Here is a 26,350-nt window from a genome sequence, read left to right on the forward strand (position 1 = left end):
AAGAACATTTATTTATTTATAAAAGGAAAAAGAAACAGACACAAACACACGGCCCATAGGTGATGGCAATGGCAAATTTGATTGGTGAAGCTCATCAGTAAATGAAGAATTGAAGAGAAACCTCCATAGTAGAACCACTATAGACTATTTCATCGTTTAATTGTGAGTATATATTGGTCTCTTTCCACCATTACCATATCCTCTCTCTCTCTGGACTGTAGATCTGCTCACTTGAGTTGATAAATCTTTAACATTTATAGAGTGGGATTCTAGCCTCTCTGGTGTGGGATCCATCTGTTCAGGTACAGAGTTTTCATCTTATGAACGAAGATGAAAGACAATTTCATTATGTTACTTATTCTAACATGAGTTTTGGTTTATTATTTGGTGAGGGAGGGATGATGGTGGTTGGCTTCGAAATTGGAGTGGGTAGATGGGCATGGGTCCTGCACGTCATAAATCAGGCTTAAACCGCATAGTTTTTCTTTTTTTTTAAACCGCATAGTTAACTTCGATAGAAATGTTGGTTACCAAAATTAAAAATTAAAAAAAAAAAAAAACGTCCCATAGGTTCAATAACAAACAAAAGTGTAGGGAAATTTTCCATGCCACAGATATGGTAAAGTTAGTGAGTTCAAGTACTGCAATAGTTTGGGTATGGATAAGTACAATAACTTGTGTACAACAACCATACTTTACATGTATAATACGTATTTTAATGCGATTGCTTTTGAATAAATATAGAAGTAAAAATACAGGAAAGAGGGAGTTTTGTCTTTTTATAAATCAATAGCAAATTGATTTTTTACAATTAATTCAAAATTTATATGCCTGCTATTAATTAAAAAAACAAATATTAATACAAAAAACAATAGACAAAAGCCTAATTGGAAACCATTTTCATTCTTTTGGATCTCTACATCTAAGGCAAGCAAGGAAAAATATATAAAAACAGTTTTCACATTATTCATCAAAACAAAAAAGCATTGCGCAAAGAAAAAAAATCATTTGTCACATAATGAATGACATGACCCTATAAATCCACAGATAATATGCTAATAAAAAATAAATAAATCTAACTATCTATTTAGATGATATTTGTATCTTAAAATTATATGTGAAAGGAATATCAAAGATAATGAGTAGCTAACTTAAAGTACAATTATAGATTGAAGTATCAATATCATGAGAATAAAGTGACCACATGGGTAGCCCATCTTTTATTCGAGTTCGGATCCTCACCCTGTCAGGGGAGCACAGAATGCTCCCCGACGGCTTCCCAACCACACAAACATGTGGGACCCACAGGTGAAAATTTGAAGTTTTTTTTTAAATTTTTTTCAAAAAGTGTTTTTCACCTATGGGTCCCACGTATTTGTGTGGTTGGAAAGCCGTCGGGAGCATCTGTGCTCCCTCGATGGGGTGAGGATCCAAACTCCTTTTATTCAACTCTTTTTTTTTTTTTCTTCTTTTCTTGAGATACATATTCTTTATTTCTAATTATTTTTCTTAAAAAGACAACTAAATAGTTCTAAAATATGCATGTAATCGAGGGGGGAAAAAAATCTAAAAAGAGAGAGAGTCTTCTCTTTCAAGTCCAATGTTTAACTCAAATTGTTCAATCTGTTGGATTTTGCTCTACCATTGCTATAGGAATTGTTGTTCTAGAAAATAACATCAACAAGTCAAAAGTTATTTAGAAAACAAATTGTGTTTATGGTATAGAATGAAAATTTGAAACCCTATATAAATAATTTATGAAAGAGGAAGTTACTTACCAACAAATGCAACTATTGATGATATACAAGTTGTGGGTTTTGAGAATTGTCACCTGTTAGCCAAGGAAAAATAGAAGAAGAAAAAAAGAAAACAATGGGAATGAGTCGCATTTTGGGTTTCTACTTTATATTTTATATTTTTTCAAAAAAAATAAAATACCAATTAGTATGTCAATTAAAACGGAAATTAATAAGAAAATCAATACAGTTATATTTAGAAGTTGAGCACATTAAATGTATGCTTAATGAATGGAAAAAAATATCGTTTTTTTAATTATGTGTTCAAATACGCATATCAATATGACAATTAATACGCATATTTACTAACTATGATACTGCTATTATTCACATGGGGTTTACTAGATTTGACAAATAAAAGAAAAAGAAGAAAAGAAAAAGTCTAAAGTGAAAAATTAAATTATAGGAAATGTTTGGACCAAAAAACTTATTAAAAAAGAAAATGCTTGCAGAATTCCCTATGTTTGGATACAAGGTGTGCTTGTTTGCCTAATCAAAAAGCATTCAAAAATATTTATCCAAAAAAGACATTAGAAAAGAAAAAATTTAATAAGCAAATAAATAATTTAAATAACAAACTTCTTACACAAAATCACACATTTTTAGGACCACAACGTACAACTTTGAACATAAATAATTGTGGCACCAGGACCTAAATGTACAGCTTTAGAGATAGGGGTGTCAATTTGTAGCCTGAAAAGTTAAAACCGAACCGCACCGGCCCGTTATAGCCTGAACCGAACCTTAATGGGCCGTAATTGGGCTGAGGGTGGTAGAGCCCGCACCAACCCAAAACCAAACCGCAACCCGTTATAACCCATTTTGTAATTTTACATTAAATAAAATCTGAATTATTATATTACCATTAGGTAGTTGGCATAGACAATTAAAAATTAAGCATGAATTCAAAAATAGGTTTTTGATTTCTATAGAATGAGTGGTTTTTTTAATGGAAATTGACCAATAGCAACTTTGCTTTTCATATAATTTTCGCTTCCGTTGTAGGATGCTCAATTGTTTCTTCTTGTTTTTTTTTCTTACACACTATAAATTGTTAATCAACCCAAGTCTAAACCGTTAACCCAAACCGTTAGTTAGTCCGAACTCCAAATCGCACCAAACCAAACCGGCCGAAACCGTTATTTTGCTTATAGGCCGTGTTTGGGCTAGGTGTTTTCCAGCCCAAAACCGCCCCCAAACCTTAACGTTGATGCCCCTAATTAGGGACACAAAAATTATATCACTGCACCATTGTACTTATAATACCATCATTTCATGTTTCTATTGTTCCCTAAATATTAAAAAAAAAAAAAAAAAAAAAAACTGAAAGCTTCTTCCGCTGAAAGCCTAGAATCTACCTAACTTGTTCTACCTTCGTTCAAGCCTTCAAGGTAGGTAAATGGGCCGATAAGATTCTTTCTTCTTTTCTATCAACAAAAAAAAGAAAAAAAGAAAAAGGAAAAAAAGGATTCTTTCTTCAGATGAACAGCTTGGACCCCTTAAAAGAATCGGTGTTTTCATGGTCTGACTCAGGGGTATATCCGTAAAAAAATTTGTATCACAGACCAAAGTAAACCCATTTGATTCGGGTTGATCTATTAGCTAATACCAAACTTAACTGATTTTGATGCAACCGGACCCAGTTATTATGTAGCTTTGGGTCCGGCGAAGAAAGAAACATTATTTATTTATTTGTTTATTTATAAACTTAACAAAGAAGAAAGAAGGAGTGAAGTAATAAACTAAGGAAGTCCTCCTTCTAAGGTGGGACGCGTGGCGATCAAGAAGCTAGTTTGAACTTTTGAAGTATAATTCTACCTCTCTCTGTCCCGTCGGACTCCGGACCGACTAGGCAGGTAGCCATCAACCGCCACCGTCTTCTTTAAAGGCAACACAACACACAACACCAACACGCATCCTATAAAAGAGGTAGAAGACTTCTTAATATTATATTTCCAGATCCTGAACCGGTTTTGAAAGTCGCCGTTAAAATGGTGTCTTCTTCTGGAAATCCGCTTCGGGCACTGTTAGGTTTTGGGTCGTTCGTACAAGGTTTTCGAGGGTTTCCATGGATGGGAGTGAATTTCTTCCTCAAAGACGTTCTCAACGTCGATTCTCCCACGCTTCAGCTTCTGCAAAACTCAGCAAATATTCCGATGGTCGGCAAACCGCTCTACGGAATTGTCTCTGACGTGATTTACTTCAGAGGCCAGCATAGGATCCCATACATCGCCATCGGAGGTAAGCTTTACTGCACCAAAATCCAAAATCACATCATAGTTTCACTTTCTCGGTCAGCCTATTCTTGGCTAATCATTACCCTCCCTCCGGTTACGTGTATATTCCAGAATATGCGTTTGGCCCTAACCTAACGAAGTGACCAAATGGCAAATGCCTTCGGCTTGTCCATTTTTGTTTGGTGGGCTTGGGTTGGTATTTGGAGGTGTGACCGTGTGACTGTGTGAGTAAGTGTTTTACAAATTAATTGACAAAAATGCCCCCAAGCCTGGTGAGCGCCTGAGCGGTGCCGTTCAGGTACTTGGCTCGGAAGCCACAGCTTTATCAACATAAGGATTTCTTTGCTCTCTCTCTTCTTTTGTTCTTCATCTTTCTATAAAGTCGCTGGAAATACACGTGGAAGTACACAAATGCTACCACTTGTAGGAAACTAGAATGCTCTTCAGTGTGGGGTCTATTATGTGATGCTATTTCGCTACAGAACACCAAAGTAAACGTGGTGGAAAGATAAAGGTTCGACTCGACCCAAGACCTACCCCTTTAACTATAGGGTTGCCACCCATGTGCTAGGGTCTAGAGTCTATAAACACTTAAAATCGGGGAGAAGATATCTGGACCGTCCACATGCTATGGGTCATGCACTTGAGGCAGGTTCCCACGTGTTTTCTAGGAAAATCTCGACATGACATTCGATTGGCATTTGACTTTAGCGCTATGCAATTATGCACAATACTAAGGTCCAGATGTAAAGTAATAGTCTCAACCCTTTTTTTTTTTGGGGGTGGTTAGTGTTATAGTTAAAAAAAAAACCTAAAACAGAATTGATCTGAACCAAAGGCAGCTTGTACAATAATTGTACAGCATTGAAGCTCAACCCATAGATGTGAGACATTTGTCTTCATGGCCCAGCGATCAAAGATATTGAAGGCCTTAACTGACGGCCCAGACTTCGATCAACTAAAACTGTTTGGGCCCAGACGGTTTGCAGCAAGAATGACTTAATTTTTTGGGTGAAACAAATGACTTACTAGAACAGTCCTGATTAATGTTTATGGTTTGGTGCAGCTTTTTTGCAGGCAGTGTCATGGTTAGCAATAGCTCTGCTTCCCTTGTCAGATGTTCCGATCATCACCATCAGCATGTTTCTCCTCCTTAGCAACCTCGGTGCTTCAATTGTTGAGGTTGCAAATGATGCGCTCGTTGCCGAGACAGGAAAGCAAGTATCCTCTGCCAAGAATTCACAATCATCTTCTTCTTCAACGGGTGAGCTTCAGTCTTTCGTTTGGATGGCTGCTTCTATAGGTGGGGTCCTTGGTAACATCTTAGGAGGCATTGCTGTTGAACGCTTCTCTGCTCAAACAATGTTCCTTGCATTTGGCCTACTACTGATCATCCAATTCTTTACAACTGTATCAGTCAATGAGAACTCACTCAATCTCCCCAGGAAACCTTCAAATTCTGGTATCCGCAAACAATTCAAAGAACTCTCACTTGCATTACAGAAGCCAGAGATCGCTTACTCATTGGCATGGTTTGCATTATCTAATGCTATAATCCCAGTATTAACAGGCACAATGTTCTTCTACCAAACACAGCATTTGCAACTTGATTCATCAGTGTTGGGACTGTCCAAGGTGTTTGGACAAGCAGCAATGCTTCTATGGAGCATGATATATAACAAGCGCTTGAAGCTCATCCCACCAAGGAAATTGATTTCTGCTATACAGGCAACAATGGTTGTGTTCATGTTGTCAGATGTTTTGTTTGTAAAGGAGATTTACCGGAACTTGGGTATGCCAGATTCAGTATATGTTGTCATCTTTTCAGGCTTGTTAGAAGTTCTGTTCCAGTTTAAAGTGCTGCCTTTCAGTGTCCTCATGGCACAACTCTGCCCACCAGGCTGTGAAGGATCTCTAATGGCTTTTCTTATGTCTTCAATTGCCTTGTCTAGCATTGTAAGTGGTTACCTTGGTGTCTTAGTTGCATCATACGTTGGTGTATCTGGAGATAACTTCGAAGGGCTGCCACATTGTATTCTCATACAGGCTGCATGCACACTGATGCCTCTCTTTTGGTCTTCATGGATCCCAAATGATGTCACGCCCCAAAAGAAGAAAAACAAAACGGAAAAGCAAAATTAACAGGATGGGAATTAAGCTTCAGGGTATGCAGAGATGAAAGTGGATTTTGCTTTTCATTTTTGTTGGGTGGGCGGATGGATTCGGGGTGCTTCCACAACGGATATATTTGTTAAATTTTAAAAAAAAATTGTTTATTGTTACGTTGGATGTTGTATTCTAAAGTTAAGTTACTAATATATAGCACACAGATTTCCCATTAGAGGACCTTTCACTGAATGAGACAATCGGGCTACTCTGTCGCTTACAGAAATAAGAACACCTACACATAACACATGGCACATCTAGCACAAAATGCCCAAAAACATGTAGCCAACCCAAACACATTCAAGCATAACATCGAGCAGTTGAGGTGCAAAAATAGTAAGGAAAGCAAAAACGAGAACAAAAGGCGAAGGAATGTTGTACTTATCTCTCTGTGGTTCCACGCTTGACTATAAATACTTGCGGTTGTTTTGCTTAGGAGGTTGCGCCGATGCCATGCCATTAGGATCCACAACTCTCATCCCTATCGCTCGCTCACTTCGTCTTCCTTAAGCGCTCGACCATCAAATGTGGCCGTGCTAGCTTTTGGGGCTCCCTGACCAACGTTGGTTGGGATCCCTGAGTTCTCTTATCTCCGACGGATGCAACTCGATTCCCCTCATTGCAGGCACTCGTGGAGGGAAATCGAAGAAGGAAAACAAAAACCCTAAAAAAGTTAGGGCTCTAATAGGATAATGAAGCAGAAGAGAAGGAAAATGGAAGATCGAACACTCATCTACGAGAAGCATGGATGAAGTGAGCAAGAGCAAGAGTTGTGAGGGCATTCCGAGATAGAGACAACAGGGGGACGGCGCCAGGAAGAGTGCATATTGGTACCGCCGCCAGGGGGGACCGACAACGGACGGCCCCGGGGACAATTGGAGGGTGGGAGGCCGAAAGCAGAGGGATGTAGTGGGGGGGCAAGGGGGTCAGCGAGATGCGAACGGGGGCTGCAAGCAAAAGGCGCAAGGAGACAAGCGAAAGGAAGAGGCACCGCCCACAGGGAGAAACAGGAGGAACACGAGATCCGTGGAGATATGGGCGGGGGGAGACAATAGGGGGGATTTGGCAACCGGACCGAAATTTTGTTGGCCCGTCTCTCAAAGGTGAGCGGGGCGGGTTCTTTGAACCTAACTATATCATTGTTTGTATTTTATTTATTTCTATTAATATAAAGTCTCATTTTCTCAAAAAAAAAAAAAGAGAAAAAAAAGAGAGTTATGAGGACATTGAAAGTTTGAAACACATAAACCAAGAAGAGTGAGATCAACCCCCGCCCAAAAAGAAAATATTACATACCCCTGGTTTTGAAATGAAATTTACAAAATCCTCTCCAGTTTAGCAAATCTTACGAAAAAGTTCCTCACGCGTTAGGGCACCGTTAACATCAATATTAAAGTTTTCTTCATGTTGCCCACTTAAGTGGCAGAGCGGCTAAATTCTTGTTTGCCATTCAAGTGACAAAAATTACATGCTGCATACACTGCTTATTTCAAAAATTTATAAGTTACCCACTTCTACATTTTGACCATTTGATTTTTAAGTTTCTAAATTTTGAAATGCGTTAAGATGCAAATACCCTCACTCTATCAATTTACATTATTACCCCTAATAGTTAGTACACAACAATTCCACCTTAACACCTCAGAAGTTGTCTTCCTCCTTTGACTCTGGCTACCGGAATCCGTCACCACCCACTTCCTTGTTCGAGTGAATCTCTACGAGACTTAATTCGCCAGGAGAGGGGAAGAATGTCTAATATACTTTCCTTTGGGAAGAAGGTCTGATATATTTCCCTTGTTAAGTTGTCATCTACTGATCCTTCATTGAACTTGAATCCATGGGTAGACATAGAGGTCTTCTCCTCCAGATTAAGTTGGTCATCTGAATGTGGCTTCAAAAGTGCTTGGATGCTTCTGACGAACTAAAAGAATTTGGGGAAATGGTCAGGTGAGAAGAAATGACCTCCCTTCCTGTGATAAGTTAATGAATCCAAACTCTTGGGGCTAATTGAATAAACTCTTCGGAGTACTTCATGCAACACCATTGAACCGAATCGGAGTACTTGAACCATACAAACTTGGGGGCTAATAGAATAAAGCATGAGTCAACAATTGGAAAATTTATTGGTTTTGGGCTATTCAGTCAAATCCATAGTGAACCGTTGGTTTGAATCGAATGATCAAACCACTAACCACCCAAATCATTGAAAACTCCAATCCGTTTTAACCCGATTTAAGGAAATTAAAGAGGTTTGATTTATTTGGGCCTTAAGCCCAATAGCTAAGATCTAAGGCCCAATATAATGTTTACTTTTCCTATGAAACTAGCGAAGAGCAACCCCTTCACCAAGAAATGTTGGTCATTGTCAACTAAGCCAACCATTTGATTAATGTTCCTTTGAAAGTTCAAAAGTGATTCAACCCAAATACAAACCATGCAAAACAAGCCCAAAGTGCACCAACTCTAAACTAAATTAATCTTGAAATTTTACTAATGGTCCATATCAGAGTTTAACATTTTCAGCCCCAAAATAAAAGCCTAAATCTAAACCAGCCTAGATTGGACCATTGATACCCCTTATCTAACATTATTGGGAGCATGAATATCGGTGCTACTAAGTATCAATGATTTTGCTTTTGTTTTGCGCCATTAATGCACATAATAGTTCAGCCAATCGTTACCATCATCCAGTTTAATCCTAACCGTTGATTGACTACATGTGCTTCTGTTCATGACTTAAGTAAGGTAAACCGGACAATTTTAATTTTCTTGAATCGAACCCACGGACCAGACTTAGACCAACCAATCCACACATTTGAAATACCAAAATTGAGGGAAGAGGAACAAGAACCATAATTTTCTTTCTTCTGTTGCGCTGGTTTCAACTTCACCACTATAAATTGTCATGGATTTGTAGGTTTGAATAGATGTGGTGAACAAGTGTAGATTGCGAGTGATGGTTGAACTATTTAAAATTGTTTGGGTGATGCGCAATTAATGTGCAACACTTGCAACGAATGGTCGAGATCGAGATTTCGATCTAGATCGTCCATTTAAAAAAATATATTATCAAATTTTGACAAACTGACCTGAATCTAGGCCATTCGTAGCACAATGTTACGCATTAAATGCGTAGCACTAAAGTCGAAAGCTCTACTCTAAGTTATCTGAGGCCAGATATCAAGAGAGGCAACATTTCCAAAGATACAGATGTCAAGAAGCTACCTAATCACAAGGACTACTTGATTCTTGACTTGAAATTTCCTTGTACAGATGCCATTTTTCTCAAGATATTCCCTTGTTAAAAATGGAAATACTAAATAAAACAAAACGGAAATTAAAGCTGACAATATCTCTCCATGTAATTTTTTAAAATTTTTTTTTATGGAGTTGATGGAAGTTGAGAATTTTAGTGATGGGTTTTGCAGATGGTCCCAATACCTAGAAGACTTAAGACTTCCCGGCCGACCAGACAAGGAAGTCAAGAACTACTAGTGGAACTCCAACTTGAGCAAGAAAACACAAGACTGCAACAAAGAACCCATTTTCAGTTTCGGTTCCCCAAGAGAAGGCTTCTAAGTTCTAATGCTCCCCATGTAATTAGAACTAGAGCTCTTCAGTGTACCGAGGGTAATTCTCTCAGAGCAAGAAGGAAATGATCAGATGACCACCTTTTATCTTGAGCTTGTTTCAGATGGAAAGATCTCACAGCTTTCTGCTCAAGAAGTCATGAACGATGACACTTCAAATTATATCATGGATTTTGATATTAGGGAGCTTTTCATCTCTGATGTTAAAACCCAGATTTCTTACAAGCTCACAATGATGGGTTTCCGTCTGCAGAACATGAATGTGAGGATAATCAACCTTCCTGCACTAGTTATACCTTCCTGAACTGTTCTGCCCATTAAAATCAGGTTCAGAAGCAAAATCGAAGTATCAATGTATCATTCTGGTGTTCTAAGTTCTAACTAATCAGAATTTAGGGCAGTCAATTCGGCCTAACATCCCTTTGATGATGTTGCCACTTGTAGGCCATCGTCTGTACCCTATTCCTACCAACTACACAAATATTTTTTCATCATGATCAACATTTTGAGAAACTCTTGTAAGTCATTATGACCTCATACAAGCATAAGTCATTATTATTACTATTTTTATATAACTACAAGAAATAAATCCCATCAAATGGGGCTGGATTAGGTAGTGAAATTTTCTTTCTATGCTTCCCACTATTTATTCTCTATATGGGAAGAGAAGGAGAGGATGTCTATTACGGTATTACCTGCCCATATCATGTTTTCAACATCTAACTGACAATCATGACTGGTTTGACTTTAATGAATTTTTTTTTTTTTTGATAGAGCCAAGAAAGATCCAAGCTAGAAACACACAAGTCTTTGACAAACACCTCTTCCCAAGTGCGTATGTTAGTATCATGCATTGACTGAAAGATTATAGGAAGCCAATATTTAGTATCCTCCTGCTTAAAAGGTTCAAACATGACTCTTTGGGATCTTCCACTACCTCAAGAAGCCAAGGAGTCTTAGGATATGGGAGATACTGTGATAGGTTATCCAAAGTAGACCAGATCTTGGTTACGTAGATGCCAAGCTGTGGAGCGTAAGTGAAACCTTTGAGAAGGCCCCAAACGATCAATTTCAAAGGATTATTTGTAGAGAGACATCCTACCATACACCTTTGTAGTGTACCATGCACAACGATCGCTCAACAACATCCTAGCCAATTACTCTGAGCAATAGAGGTTTCTGAATACAGTAAGAAAGTATCATTTGGGAAATCATATAGACTAAAAGCCTTACAAAAGCAGTCATTGGTGTATAAGATCGAGGAAGACATGAAACCGATAGACCCCCCCACCAAGTGGTCGTAAAACATATTTACCATCCATTTGTGAATAAAAGCCAGGACTCGTTGAGGCTGGGGCTCAGATTTATCAAACGTGGCCTCATTTTTTATGAGCCAAATCCCATAACATATAATTAAAAAGATTGAAAAAACCCATTGTCACATAGGTTTATCCTATTGTGCTTTATAAAACATAATTCACAAAAATCCTTTAGATAATTTTGGCTAAAATGTGCCATTTGAAGTCCTAACGGTCCTACTGTCCAAACCCTTCATGTCCGTTGACAATCAGCAAAAAGATGCCAAACTGAGCGTAGCCACTACCAACACAATACACACACAAGGTCAACCAAGCACCACTAGGCTAGCTGCTCCTTAACTGGGATTTCTGAATGAAAAACACGCCAAAAAAACATTTTAAATTTGGGATGTATGTTGAGTTTCCAATAAAAACTTCCACCAAGCAACTATGTCATATCGAGAATCACTACGAGCCTGTCAAGACAAGGTCCTATAGGCCAATTTAGTAGATAAATACCCTTCCTTAGAGTTTGCAACCTGCCATTATCAGGTTCAGTAGTGAGGGTAAAAGAGGTAGGAAGTGTGGGAACACGAGCCCCAAGCTTTAGAAAACTTACCAAATGGGGGTTTGTAGCAAGATCTGCCATAGTGAGCTTGCTTAATTTAGGGTGTTGCTGTCAATCAACCAATGTGTGAGCTAAACTAGGTTGGACCCAGGGATCAAACCAGAAAGATGTAGTTCTCGATCCCATCACCAATTTTCCTCCTCACTATTTGGGCTAGAGTTGGGAATAGTTTCTTCAAACTATTCTAGACCAGAGATCCTTGTTTATTGTAAAATTTAGGATCAAATAAGGAAGAACGAGACAAGTATCTCGCCTTGAGACATGGAGTCCAAAGAGAGTCAGGCTCGGTAAATAACCTCCACCCTTGCTTAAGTAGCAGGGCTTGGTTTAAGAGTTCCATCCTTTTAAACCCCAGTCCTCCCTGGGCTTTATTAAGGCGACAACATTTATCCCATGTAATGAGAGTGAGATGTTTACCTGCATCAGTATGCCCAAGCCAAAAACATTGGTAGATCGAGTCAAGTTTCCTGCAAATAGTCTTTGGAAACAAAGAGTATTGCATATGATATACAGATAAAGCTTGAATAACAGATTGAATCAAGACAACCCTACCCGCATAGGACAACAAAGTGGCCTTCTAGCTGGCTAGTCTCACATGAACCTTATCAAGTAAGGTCTCATAATGTTGAAATTATAATCTCATAAGTTGTCACAGTGCTATTTTTGACATAATTTATATTCAATTATGATAATAGTTTATGAGTGTTAAGCAGTTTTCATTTGGTTACTAGGCATAATATATTACATATATATAATAAGAAATAGGTTTGGTAAATGATTTATATATTATATATATCATTAAGCAGTTTCGATCCATATGGTAAAATATTTATGGACTCTAATTTTGGTTTTGATTCAATTTTATTAGTTTGGAATTTTGATATCATTAAAATATTGTTAAAATGGAATGGAAAGGGAGAAAAATAACGTTTTATTATAATTTTGGTAATTTTACCCTCTACTTGAGTTGTAATTCTAAACATGATCATTAATAATACCCGCATAAACAATAATTAATAGTTTATGGTGATAAAACATAAACAAATCATGACATATTTATAAATTTATATTTAAATAGATTTATTTTAATGAGAAATGGAGGTCATAAATCATACCATATACGTAAATTTATGTTTATAGATCAAATAATCATAAATTTAAAGTGCATCAAAGAAAACCTTAAGCATCTAATTGATAATTAATTATTCGAGTAATTATTATTATTATTTTTTTCTGAAAAACAAAGACATAACTTAAAATCTTAAATATTGAGGCCTAGTGGTCGACATGCATCTCGATGGATCATGCTTGGGAGCAGCGCAGCAGTGTACATTCCAAATTCAATTTGAGGTCTAGAGCAAATCTGGACCATTGAATGAACTCTTCACTCAACGGTCCAAATTTGTTTCGAACTAAAAAATGCACCTAGGCCTTTGACTGCTGGGAGTAGCACTGCTCCCGAGCAAAATCACATCTCGATGTGCTCAAATCTGATCTCTTGGGTAAACTATGGTCGAATCTTGTGGATGTGAGTGTAGTCAAGATTTAACCTTGGGGGGCCGAATAATAGCGAATTGTTTACCTTAGTATCTACAAATTTGTTTAGTAACCTAAAAACGAATTATTGATAATGACCTTTCTAGTAGTTTTTTTTACCATTAAAATTTTCTTCAAACTTTTTTTTTTTTTTTTTTTTTTTTTGGTTGCCAATCCCGGTTTTCAAGGCTTTGCCTTGACTAATCCAGTGTTCGACCCAGGTTGCACACCTGACTGGGTGGGTGAGTCTCCCAGCGAGAACTTTTTGCATCCACAAGAGAGCCTGAGGAATATTGCAAAGAAATTTCTAAAAAGGGGAAAGGGAGATGGCTGAAGAACTTATTCACAAAAAAGACAAGTGTGGACCTACTCTGGACACGAATCCCAAGTTAGTTTGGAATAAAGAGTTAGGTTAGGTTATTGAGGTAAACAGATTTGATAACTGGAAGAGAACGTGTGTGTTACAGTCAATCTCTTGTTGGAAAAGAAACGCTTCGAGTCCACCTAATCAAGCAGGAATTGGAAGGACCACGTTTTGTTCCTTATTCATTTTCAATCATGGTTAAGTAAAAACTACTGACTAATTGTGTTATTTTATCATTCTAATTCTGTTTATCTAGAATGATAGTGTTGGTGTTCAAGGTTTTCAACGTTATTTCGATAGTGAAATTTTAATCATGCATGGAAACCCAGGAAGAAATAAGAGGCCTTCTCGTTTAATTTCTTACCTGATAGGTCCTACTAATCATTTCAATTCTTCCGCATGCACGTCACCTGTTCGACGTTAAATCTCAACCAAGAACGCAGCATATATATAAGCAGGCAAGCTTTTTCGGCATGATTGGTTTTGTCAACACTCTTATAAGTCCTAACTGCTGCTTCAACCATCCACAACGCCAAGAACAAATTAAGTAAAACCCACGAAGAAAAGAACCACAAGCATCTACAGTGATTAGCCATGATTCAACAACACAGGCCATTCTGCTGGGCTGGGTGGATCAGTTGCAGACCAGCCAGAGAGGCTTGACCCAGTTTTTTCAATTGATTCACCAACACAACCTGTTCGACATAGGTTCTATATATAAAGCCATACACAGTACGTGCTGCTGCATGGTAGCCAAATTCTATATGTATATATTTTATAATATATGTAGTAGCAAATTCTTCTTTTTCTCTTTTCTCTCCCATGCGACTTTAAGGATCTAAATCATTAATGTCTTTCTATTTTCCACTAGTTCAAAAGTAAAGCAATTTTATAAGACCTAAGTTTACAGTTTTAGTCGTACAGGTTGAGAAGTAGAGGCCATGCATGCTGGGATTTCTTAATCTTACCCTAACCACAGAAGAGCTTTCAATTAATTAAAATACAAACAACCATTCTAAAGCAGACACAGTGCGTAACAGACGGATGATGGATCCTCAACCTTCAATTTCCATAAACTCCTTGTTAATCTCTTCTCTGCAATCAAGATGATCTCGCTGGTCCTACCTTTTATTTTGTATTCTTTTTCCTTTTTCTTCTTCCCTGATTTGGTCTGTCTTTCATTTTCAATCTCTTTTCTCTTCATTTCAAATCCATTCCCACCACAGCAGGTGGTGGGCTCTCTCTCTCTCTCTCTCTCTCTCTGAGAAAAAGATGTGGCTGCTAAATGCAGGTAATTAACCATGTAAGAGAAAGCAAACAGAAAATATATATACAAATAGATGAAAATTCCAAAACCAGTTCTAGCTACTACTTGGGTATTTATGAGTGAAACAGCATGTATAAAGGTATATATATGAACATCATGTAACAACAAGCATATACGGTATGCGATGTTGCGACCCCAAGCCTCTCAGACGTCTCTGCTAAAACTATGCAATCTCATGGAAAAAAGGCTCTTCCAGTAGTAGTTCAGGCCAAAATGAAGCAGAAGCTCCTCCATAGCTTGAAGTACTAGATGCATCACCTGGATTACCGGTTAATATTTCAGTTACCATCGCAGGTGCCGGAGCAGCCGGAGGAGGAGGTGGAGGTGGAGATGGAGATAATGAAGGAAGCCATGGAGATTGAGGTGTGTCCTCTCCTTGACTAGCTACAGTAAAGCTACAACTTTGACCCATCTCACTGTTCAAAGATGTTTGAAAGTTGCAAGGCACCTTTAGGTAATCTTGGACTGATAGAGTACCATTAGCAATTCCAAGAGAAGATGGGTCATTGATTGAAGAAATTGAGTTCAGTAGACTCAGAGACTCCATATCTGTAACACCGTTTAGGATGTTTGGGGAGTTGTTGTTAGACATGGCTGGAGAGGTTGGCTGAAGCAGGTATTGTAAATATTGAAGCTTAGCCAACTGGGCAGCTTCAGTTTGTAATCTCACAGCTTGTTCTTCCCATGGATGGTGTTCAATGAGCTCTCGAAGATTAGCCAGAGCTATCAGTTGAGGTAAGGTCGAGAAGAGGTCAGTCCTAGGCCTGTGGGTCATTGGATCAAAACCCATCTGGATCAGCTTCTTCTTCAAGTGGGTATTCCAGAAATTCTTGATTTCATTGTCTGTCCTGCCAGGAAGATGAGTCGCTATGGCTGACCACCTTCAAGAAATTAAGAAGATAACAAAGAATAATTAGTCTGGAAAGTGACATACAATGGTAACATAATTTGTAATTTGTGGAATTTAAGCAAAGATTATCAAGAGCTTACTTGTTGCCTAGGATGGAATGGAGATTCAGAATTGTTTGCTCTTCTTCTTGTGAAAATTTCCCACGCTTAATGTCAGGCCTCAAATAATTTGTCCATCGTAATCTACAGCTCTTCCCACATCTGTTAAGACCTACAAAGGCAAAGACATTGTTTGAAAACTTCTTACCATATAATTCATATCAAGAGAGAAAGAAAGAGATTAAGAATTGTGATTTCAATTACCTGCAAGTTTTGGGAGAGCTCTCCAGCTTCCATGGCCATGTCTTTGAATATAATCAACAAGCATCTGGTCTTCTTCTGGTGTCCAGGGACCTTTCTTGAGGCCATTCTCATCGCAACAAGGTGACCTACCCATTAGTTTTGTATTCCTAGCTAAACTTTGAATTTTGGTGTTTGGGTTTGCCTCCCTTGGATGCTTACCAGAACTTATTGTTACCTTCCTCTCTATATATACACTTTTGCTTCTTTATTTTTAATTCATTTGAGAGCGACATGATCTGTGTGTCCACCCATTCTCAAACACTACAGCCGTCCCCTCTTCCCTCCCTTTTCTTCAATTGAAAATTCACTCCGACATGTAATAGTCCACTATCCTTTCTTGATTAATGCATTAGTACAATTAATTCTTAGTTACTTTAAGTTTGGTAGTTGTGGAAGTATCAATTCATAGTACAAAAATACAGAAAAAATGTAACAGCTCTTTTGAAAATCTAGTAATCTGTCCAAACATTTTCACACACACACTGTTGATCAACAAATACGTGTGAGGTGAGAAGTGGCCAGTCAAATTTCTCCCATGCAAGTCCCTTTTTGAAGTATAATATTGAAACATAATTTCAGTGATAATGTGGGCCAAAGCATTACCATTAGAAACTCAGATAAATTAAAGCTATGAGAGATTTAACGTGATTTCACATTAAAGCGATGAGCAAAGTCATAGCCGGCGAAGAACCAAAAGATTATAATGAAAATCTCGCACCAATCTTTAGAATCTAAAGCAAAATTTCTCAAGTCTCACAATGACCGTATAAAAAAACGACATAAACTATATAATAGAGTTACAGTCAGATAACTATTCTATCCCTTTCATTTGAATTTTCCACCAAGATAGAAGAATTTAAATCACACATAACAACTACAACTCCATGTACGTTCCATACAAATTAAGTTTCGTTCCACATAAAATTTTCCAAAACTTGTAACCAGAGCTATGTCGGTATACTTGCAAGTCTTCAATCATTGTAAATTGGAATCTCTGTTGAATTTTAAAAGAGAAGTCGCTTTCCACGCATGAATAACTGGTTGTGCTTTCTTAAACCAACTACAGCTTTCATTGGCTGAGGGAGAAGTTTTCATTGATAATATTTAATAATGAACAGCTCCAACATTATATCCTTGCAGACATTTTGTAATAAATTTTGGAAAGCTTCTCCAAATAAACATCGATCATATAATGTATACTTAACGAATTTTTCCAGATCAAATGAATTGCTAATCAATAGATTGAACCATGTTCCTGCAATTCAATCCTTGAAGAAAATCCACTAGCAAGATAGGGGGGTAAGTCATGTTTTTAATTAATACATGTGTACAGAACTAAATATATAAAATAATATGAAAACACCGGGAGAAGAAAATCTTCCAAACCAATTGGATAGAGACCTGAAGCGATGTGACTCATTTGACCATGGAGGATGGTTAGAGGGGAAGTTGGTGCAGCTGACGCCCTAAAAAATCTCTAGTTTCCTTTAAAACCCAACTATGAAATCTTTCTTCCCTTTCACCTTGTGAATGCGTCAATGGTATTTGTTTGTGCCTTCTGTCCTCTCCTTCTTGTCTAGTTATGGGTTTCCATTAATTATTCGACAGCAAAGAAAAGTCTTGTTACTCATTCAACTACTAAAGGCATTATTATCATTTACTTCAAGTTTAAGCTTCAAATTTAAGCTGATCACCTATTCATTTCTTACCTTCTGAACCACTAATTCCAATGTTCCTATTAATCCGACCATCTTCGATAGCATCAAAGCTTCTGAGCTTATTGGGTTACAAACCTGTTGAGATACAATGTTGATCTTATATTTCCATGACATGTGATTCTGTCACTTCTTTGCAAGCTCATACCCATGTTTAATTAGACTTCATAGCTTAAAAGAGATGTGAGGATGAATGGTTGGGCGAAACAGTTTTCACATTTTCATGTACATCAGTAATTTTTTTAGGAACCATAGCTTTATATAATGGGTGTCTTGTGAGTAGGAGATTGAACTCTTGACCTTATACTATGAGTTATCGATCTTTACAAGTATATCAAATCCTTAGGGTTAATTTTGTAATTCATGACTCGTGCATTTTGTAATTCGACACAAGAATGAGGGGCATTTTTGGTCTAAGAAAAAGTTTTTTCTATCTTTTCTAATATACCATCAAGTGTCAAACCTAAATCTTATAATAGAAGTGTCACATCAGGAGCCACATAAGGTCAAAGTAACTAGGAAGAGAGATGAGAGACAATTTCTTCACCTTCTTCACTATCCATTTTCTCCCTTTGTTGCCTCATTTGCTGTTTATACAAGTTATGCTTCAAACACAAACCAAAAAACCTTTTGTATTTTACTAAACCCACATCTCTACTTTCCCCTTTGCAAAAGTTGAGAGATTGCTTCTTCAACCAAGGTTTCTTGTCTGGTGGACCATCTACCTTGCATCAAAGAGAAGTAAATAATATATAAGCAGGATTTTATGATGTCACTGGAGATGAAATTGACACACTAAACTATATTTAATCACTGTTTAATTTTAAAATCAACTAAACAACTAGTTTCCTTGCTCAACAGGGTTCCACCCTAAACAGTAGACTTTCAAAGTCCTAAATATTCCACATTTGTCATGCTTCTCATAGTGAATTAGAAATACAAGTATGAACGGGCATGGAATTTCTATGTTCGTGCAATACCTCATGAATACAAAAACAATGAGAAAAGATTTGGAGAGAAGAACTAAATTTGTATAACAACAATAGCCATTCTTCATTTCTGGGCAGTAAAGCAGTGAATATATATGTAAAATTTGTTATTATTCATCTTCTTCTTTGTCTGAATCATCCTTGAATGAAATCAAAATGATGAGATTAGGTTTGATAAAAATCTTTCTTTCAACTGCATGATGAAGACTTGTTCTCTATATCATTAGTGGATTATGTTGAGCATTGCACAAATAGTATACAAAACGGAATCAGTTTCCAATTAAAAAGAAACTAAAGAAAACTATTAATCAGTTTGCAATTGATACATCATGAAAATCAATGCTAATTTTATCTTTTTTGCATCATTACAATGATAACACCAACTCAAGAAACATAATTATTGCAAACCTCTGTAAAATTAATTGCTTTGAAGATGCTTTTTCAATAGCTATCATGATTTGACCTGTTGATAAAAATCAATTCCAAACAATGAGATTTCGTGATGCAGTAATTAAATTACATATGATAATCTTTTTAGTAAAAGAGAAGAAGACAATAATCAACCCCTTTCAGTTGAACGCTTTGATTCATTCAATTAAGAAATACGATATAACAGTTTAAATCTTCTCAAGGTTGCCAGCTGCTAGATTTTCCAGACCATTTTGGCCAAAATCATTGAAAATACTATTCGAAACTTTCCATCTACTAAATCATTGTTTCAGCAAATCAACCACCACGTCTAATTTGGTGCCAATTTCAATTGTCAATGACATCATAAACAAGAGGATGTCAAAAGCGAAAGCTAGGGAAAATGATGGTTTAATTACCAGAAACTAGACGAAAGCATAAGACAAGTAGAATTTTAAACACAATACGTCAAATTTATTTCTTTAGCCAATACCTGCAGTTAAGTCAGTTCTACAGTCTAACAAGAAGGTTGTAGACCACCAAACATGTTACCAACTTTGTGATTTTCATTGGAAAAATGCTAACCTTATAAGTAACTTCTTCAAGGGATCTATAACTGTTCTGATTGATCATTCTAGGAACATTCCATCTTAAAATATATATCTATACCTAAATGTCCTTCACTAGTTGGTCAAATCCACCAATCTTATTCTGCTGTACAGGATCAAATAAACTACTTCCCCTCTTACCTGAAAGTAAAATAAAATAAACTACTTCCCCTTGAACTATCCATCAACCTCAAAACGGTATAAGGCATCTATGGGGAGAACAGAGAAAAAATGTGTAACTACCCACTTTGCTCTTACTTGATTACTACATCTGATTTCTTGATTAACTAGAAAAATATGAATTTCAATCATCTCTGGTATGATACTTTGGTTTACTAGAAAAATACATGTAGAACACAACCTTCGAAGCACAATCAAAATACCAAGCAGAAAACAAGATAATTTCCTATAAAATCAACAACGAATAGATGTTATTAGAACAAGATATGATCTGGTAACCGCAGATTCAGTCGGTGTCCAGATTCTCTCTGTCCCGTTATCTCCTCCATATTGTGTGTCCACCCGTTGGATGGACGGTGCATGGACGCATTTAAACAAGACTGTTAGATCACGCACATGCGTTAAGCCCATAACTTATATGATTAACCCATGTGAATCAAACCTATATTTGAACTGCGACGTCCCGAACCGGAGAGATTCAACGGACCAAGCAAGTTCTAAAACCCCAAATCATTTCCAGTTCCTTGTCAATATTTCTTCCATCATTGGCCTCTGTACGCCATTTTTCTTCTATTTCTGTGCGTTAAAGATTTACAAATCTCAAGCTATTCAGTTGTTACAGAATCCAGTTTTATGCCACTTCTGATTTATGTGATTTTCAGTAGCTCAAGGGGTCTTGCACTGGGTACTGTTACTGCTGATTCACTACTACTACTCTTCAACTCTAGGAGACAAAGGATATCCTATGGAAGACCCAGCATTGTAACTTTACTTTATTTTCTTTAGCTCAAGGGATCTCCCAGTGGGTATTGTTGCTGCTGCTTCACTGCTGCAGTGCTACTCTCGTCAACTCTAGGAGACAAAAGTATATCTCAAGGAAGACCCAATATTGTATCTTAGATTGGTTTATACTTCTGCTTTCTTCACTGGGAATTTTCAAGTAGTTCTTAGTTTCTTCAGGTTCAGAACACAAATCTTAGATACCAATTCTTTTTCTTTCTCCTTCTAGGTGTAGAACTTATGAATTTACTCAAGTCGCAGACTTGGGATTTTGGTAGCTCAAGGGATTTTGTTGGTTAGGTTTATATAGAACTATAATTTTTTCTTCTCCCTTTTCGTTCCTAATGCTCCATGTTAATCTCTACCCTAACTCCAGTGGGAATGTTTTACCTACAAATGAGTCTTCAATTGTTCATCATTCTTTCCTCAGAGGCAAAGGAGTTTTTGTTGCAATCCTTAACATTCTGAACAATATCTAGTTTTGTGCATCATTAACTTTAACTTTGGGTCCATTTGCCTGCAGTTGAGACCCAAGTCTTAGTACATTTGTTGTTGTTGTTAGGGAATGTATTTCAATTGATCTTAAATGAGATATTTTATATGCTAAGTGTACCTGACTGCCTCCCCCACCCTTGGCTTCCTACACTCTGTCTTTAAGAATGAGTCTTGAATATCTGAATCCAAGAAATTGCAGAACAGTTCCGAAAAAATGTATTGTGAGGATTCAACAATCATGAAGGAAATTATTGAAAAAAAGGAAGTGAAAAGAGAAGATCTACAGTAGCTTATGCTGTTGTTTTACTGTATATTTCTTGTTCCATGCAGAGGAGATTGCATGTCTGTAGAGAATCTTTGCCTAACTTGGATTTTATTATTGTCACGGATTTGACTAGATGTGATTCGCACAATTCATTTTGGTTCTCTAGAGACATACTCGGGTTATGCTCCTCAAGACATTCAAGAGCAAGCCCTGCCAAAATGGGTGTGGGCAATGGTTCTTCAGTTGTTTTTCATAACATGAACTTTTTGGATTGATCTATCATGTGTTATTGTAGGTGAATCCTAAGCTTAAATCGAAGAGTACCTAGAAATTTTCTAAGGGTATGATGGCTTAATCCCATCAAGATTCAAGTTGTTAATTTTCTTCTTTGACTACAATAGAAGTTAATAGTCTTATCAAATAGTATCAGACTTCTTCCCTTTTTCTTTTTTTTGGGTTGGGGGGGGAGGGGGGTTTATGTTGACAACTGGCCCTTGCTTTCCCAAGTTTCTGCGACTTCTCCATCAATGCATATGATGTTTGATATTCAACAATTAGCCCTTCCTGATGAAAGACCCTTTCTTTGTTCATAGTTTCTGATCTCAAATGTTCCAGAATTTATAAATTATTATGTTCTGATATGCTTCTTCTCACCCCCTACATAATTTCTGTCTTACTCAAAGAAACACAATTCAATTTCGATATTAGTGTGTCTGGAACTGTATGAAATGGTAAGGAAATAGATGAAACCTTTGGTTATTTCTCCTTTGTTTTTCCATGTTCTTAAGTTTGATTTCAAGTTAGAACTGTCATTCCATTGAAATTTAACTTCATTAGGGGCTGAAAACTGAATGGTTATTCAACTTCAATTTGCTTTGGGAATAAGGGAAGGTTGGTCTTATTCTTCTAAAAAGCTCTCAAAGGTTTTGATGCTTTTTTCATTCACGTGGGCAACAACCCAACAAAGGCAATGGGAATCTTACAGCATGCTATATGATCTGATTATCATTCAATATAGTTCTGTAAAGCTACCAGCAAATTACCACTCTCACAGTTAAGAGTGAGACTCCATTATCAGCATCAGCAAATTTATCTTCATATAAGACCACCTGCTATGCTAAAATAAATACTACACTACATGACAGAGCCATACAACTACAGCATTTTAAAATATATGTTTTTATGCTCCCAGCTTTAACCAAGGTGCACAATCATCAAAGAATAGAATGGGATCTTTAGATTGTAGTGCAACCAGATCAATTTGCTCCCCACAATCTTCCCAGTGCAAACTATATATCAGCTGGGTGATATATTTACAATACAATAAAACAAGGATAGTTATGAAAATGATTGGTAGCATCAGCTGAGTGATATGTTTCACAACCAAGCCTTTTGAGCATACTAATGTCATCAATGGTTGGTCATACTACATACTACAAGAACAACTTTTACTGAAAATTCCAAGTCACAGCCATTGAAAGTGAGCGTTTTTGCTTTTCTCTCTTTTATTTTTTATTTTTTTTCACATATCAATGTTGTAGACCAATGCCTTCAATGGTAGCTTTTATGGACCAGAACAGGAAGCCAATGATGAAAAAGGTTAGATGAAGTCTAATGGCAACGAATTATCATGATGCCTTTCACAACAGAGTGAAGAACTAGTGGACGATCTAAATGGCAGAGGAACATGTCACAAAGGGCAACCTTTATTGCCAACAAGGTCCCTGTTATCACTAAAATCAGAACATGGTTGCAAACATTAGAGCATCAAACAACTGACCAGACACTGTTCACTTCTTTGTACATAAATTGTCGACTATACTAACTGCATCCTAAAATCCATTGAATTGAAAAAAAGACAACTGTAAACCATTCTAGATCAATAAATTAAGAATCATTTAGGTTGAAACTTGGCAAAGTGAATAAGTTCTATGAAGCTAGTGATCTACATAGTACCTAATAAATAGACTAAAAGGTAATTGTACGACTAACAGAGGATCACACCTTGTTTGTGATTATCTCAACTCTTTCACTTCCACAATATGGAGTTGTGAAAGTATAATCCCTGTAGCCAAGTATCACCTGCTGAGAAGACTTCAAGGAACCAACTCGGCAACTTAAATTAATGATTGTAGAGCCAACAGATATCATCCAAAGATATCAGATTCTAATGAAGAGCCAGCACAGCATTAGACATCAGGGTATGTAATCCTTTCAGTAAAAAGGCCTAAAACTATATTATCCCAAAACAAGAGTCAATATATAAAATTTCAGTCTGCAGTGACACAGGCAATATATAGTTTATAATTTATAAACCAAGAAAAGTCAATGATGCACAAAACTAGATACTGTTCAGAATGTTAAGGAGTGCAACAAAAACACCCTTGCATCTGAGGAAAGAATGATTAAGGTTGAAGACTCATTTGCAGGCAAAACATTCCCACTGGAGTTGGGGGAGAGATTGACATGGAGCATTAGGAACAAAAAAGGAGAAGAAAATCCTAGCTCTATACAAATGAATCCAAATATATCCTAACCCAACAATAGGTATAAAGGCATCATATTTAACAAATAATCCCAGAAAAGCTGACCAAAAGCCCAGTTTCAACCACAAGGAAATAAATAATTTCTCCAAATTCCAACCAGTGCGCATTACACGTCCATAAACTATTCATAAAAATACAATAGGAAATTATGTATATGAAAGAAATAAACAATGATAAAAAAAACACAGGGCCATAACAATAGGCAGTTAAAACTAGATCCACCAAAAAACGAAGACCATTTAGGCTCATTTAAATGACCAAATAAAATGAAGTTAAATTACCTAAGAACCAGTCCGGGCTTCTCCACTTTATCATTACACTGTAATTCCGAACTTGTTCATCTTCCGCTTCTCTTTATACCATGCAGTTCAGCAGGATACAACTAAATAATAATAATCTAACTAACTATCTTCCTTACATATATCTGCACTTGACAAATTTACAATTTTGAGTCGCTCATCCTCTGGTAAAATGGACCAATTTGGGGACTGCACCGCTCGCAACCATCTGAAGTCATCCACATTCGCCCAGTTACCGGAGTCTCCATCAAGACCAGAATCTTGAAGGTCCTTATCAAGCCCTTCATAAGACAGATGATATGGCGCAAATCTCACACTGTTACTGTCCTCAATTATTGGCCTACTACGGACGCGAAGATAGAAATCCGTTTTTTTGGCATGGTGAATCCTTATCTGATGAGAAGCCAGCATAAATATGCAATCCTCGACTTCCTCAATGAGAATCGAACCCAAAACAGGTCCGACAAAAACTTGACAACTCTTCAGTTGATGAATGAAGAGCGCTCTCAAGCTGCCCGTGAGATAAACTTTACAGCAATTAAGATTAGAAAGGGTGAAGTCTCCTTCATCTGAACTCCTAAAATGCTTCACTAAATCGACATTCTCCCTGTTCTTAAAACCAGGAGAATTCCGAATCTGAATATTCAGTTTTTCGGGTAAATTCGTCACAGAAGCCTTATCTTCAGCTGCGGTAGTGGCAATGTTCTGATCTCTCTTTGCCGCCTTATTCTTGAATGCAAACTTCTTTTTCGGAAACAACTTCGAATTCGCATTTTCTAGACTTTCTTTCAGCTCATAAATGGTTTTGAGAGACGAACGGACCTCATAAGAAGGCAAGAAATAAGAGTTCTCAGAGACAAGTTTCTCAAGCTCCGCAATGGACATGGAGACCTTCTCCAGATCCGATTTCAGGCTAGCCTTGCACTCGGGGTCTGAAGCGAGACAACAACGATCTAGCTCGTCCTGGATGGATCGTCTGGCTTCTGAGAAGCGATCTAAGAAGGATTTTGTGGATTCAAGAGGAGAAGAGTTGTCGGTTTTATGAGAGATAGACTCCTGGAGACGAGATTGTTGGAGATTGGAGAGACGCTCAAGCATTGCTGCGTGCTTCCGAGCGACTGGATCCAAAGACTCATCGTGGATCTGCTTAGGCCTTGATGCTGATTGATCTTCTTCCGTTTCCATCTCTTGTGCACGTAGGGTTACTCTGAAAATCTGATTTATAATCTGATTCAAAACCAAAGTGGCCGTAATAAACTTTACATGAGGAAGAATTGAGAGGATTCTCGGGTTAAATAGGCGATAAACCCAGATCCAACGATCGCCATCTTGCGCGTGACAGAGATATTGGAGAAATATTTGATCAGTGCCTCCTAGTTCTAGACTCCTACGATCCGAGTATGTTTAAATAGAAGAGCTTTCAAATTTAGCCGTTGGATGGGAATCTGTATTAGATACAGATGAATCGGTGAACACTATCACTCATAAATCAATAAATCAATAAGAGATGTTTGGTCACTACCAAATCTTCATTCGCATCGTGCTAAGAGAACATGACAAGAACCCAGAATTTCAATGCGAGTGCCTTCCGGATCAAAACCAAATGGTATGTGAAGGTGCGTGGCTTTCCACTTCCATTCATGGCGGCTACTACAACAGCCACTACCATGACTCCATATCTTGAAGGAGGCAACGCATCATGTATTCATATCACGGATAGCTGGTGAGACTAACAACAAGATTGGGTGGTCGATACATCATAGGCTTAACATGGCTATGCTATCAAAATTTTCTTTTCAGGGGATACTATGCTATCAAATCAGAGCCCAAAATTGAAAATATCCACTGCCTATTCTAAATTGACATGCCACA

The 26,350-nt window shown here is 37.3% G+C and overlaps 3 protein-coding genes across 5 annotated transcripts; 1 reads left to right on the forward strand and 2 right to left on the reverse strand.

The window, feature by feature from the left end:
- Positions 1-3,701: 3,701 nt before the first annotated feature.
- Positions 3,702-6,355, forward strand: LOC149026746 (Major facilitator superfamily protein). Its single transcript, XM_089155862.1, has 2 exons — positions 3,702-4,037; positions 5,100-6,355. The coding sequence occupies exons 1-2, from the start codon at positions 3,788-3,790 to the stop codon at positions 6,173-6,175; spliced, it is 1,326 nt and encodes a 441-aa protein (XP_089011988.1). The 5' UTR covers positions 3,702-3,787; the 3' UTR covers positions 6,176-6,355.
- Positions 6,356-14,901: 8,546 nt separating this feature from the next.
- On the reverse strand, positions 14,902-16,334 carry LOC149026747 (transcription factor MYB93-like). Its single transcript, XM_089155871.1, has 3 exons — positions 16,155-16,334; positions 15,933-16,062; positions 14,902-15,823 (listed from the first exon to the last, which is right to left on the reverse strand). Exons 1-3 carry the CDS (start codon positions 16,285-16,287, stop codon positions 15,106-15,108), a joined length of 981 nt encoding a protein of 326 aa, XP_089011997.1. The 5' UTR covers positions 16,288-16,334; the 3' UTR covers positions 14,902-15,105.
- Positions 16,335-18,107: 1,773 nt separating this feature from the next.
- POR (C-CAP/cofactor C-like domain-containing protein) lies at positions 18,108-25,834 on the reverse strand. 3 transcript variants are annotated; one of them, XM_089155892.1, is made up of 3 exons: positions 24,461-25,834; positions 19,306-19,360; positions 18,108-18,629 (listed from the first exon to the last, which is right to left on the reverse strand). In XM_089155892.1, the coding sequence occupies exon 1, from the start codon at positions 25,661-25,663 to the stop codon at positions 24,581-24,583; it is 1,083 nt and encodes a 360-aa protein (XP_089012018.1). In that variant the 5' UTR covers positions 25,664-25,834; the 3' UTR covers positions 18,108-18,629; positions 19,306-19,360; positions 24,461-24,580. The 3 variants fall into 3 exon arrangements, with proteins under 3 accessions (XP_089012018.1, XP_089012026.1, XP_089012032.1); XM_089155900.1 differs by having other exon boundaries at positions 18,108-18,633; XM_089155906.1 differs by lacking the exon at positions 19,306-19,360 and having other exon boundaries at positions 18,110-18,629.
- Positions 25,835-26,350: the final 516 nt, after the last annotated feature.

Source organism: Hakea prostrata, chromosome 1 (genome assembly GCF_041222555.1).
Source record: "Hakea prostrata isolate BN-2017 chromosome 1, UWA_Hpros_2, whole genome shotgun sequence".
NCBI lineage: Eukaryota > Viridiplantae > Streptophyta > Magnoliopsida > Proteales > Proteaceae > Hakea > Hakea prostrata.

Coding starts and splice junctions, on each gene's coding strand:
- POR (XM_089155892.1), bottom strand. CDS start 25,663: ATGGAAACGGAAGAAGATCAATCAGCATCAAGGCCTAAGCAGATCCAC.
- LOC149026746 (XM_089155862.1), top strand. CDS start 3,788: ATGGTGTCTTCTTCTGGAAATCCGCTTCGGGCACTGTTAGGTTTTGGG. Junction 4,038..5,099: donor CCCATACATCGCCATCGGAG/GTAAGCTTTACT, acceptor GGTTTGGTGCAG/CTTTTTTGCAGGCAGTGTCA.
- LOC149026747 (XM_089155871.1), bottom strand. CDS start 16,287: ATGGGTAGGTCACCTTGTTGCGATGAGAATGGCCTCAAGAAAGGTCCC. Junction 16,063..16,154: donor AGCTCTCCCAAAACTTGCAG/GTAATTGAAATC, acceptor TTGCCTTTGTAG/GTCTTAACAGATGTGGGAAG. Junction 15,824..15,932: donor CATTCCATCCTAGGCAACAA/GTAAGCTCTTGA, acceptor AATTTCTTGAAG/GTGGTCAGCCATAGCGACTC.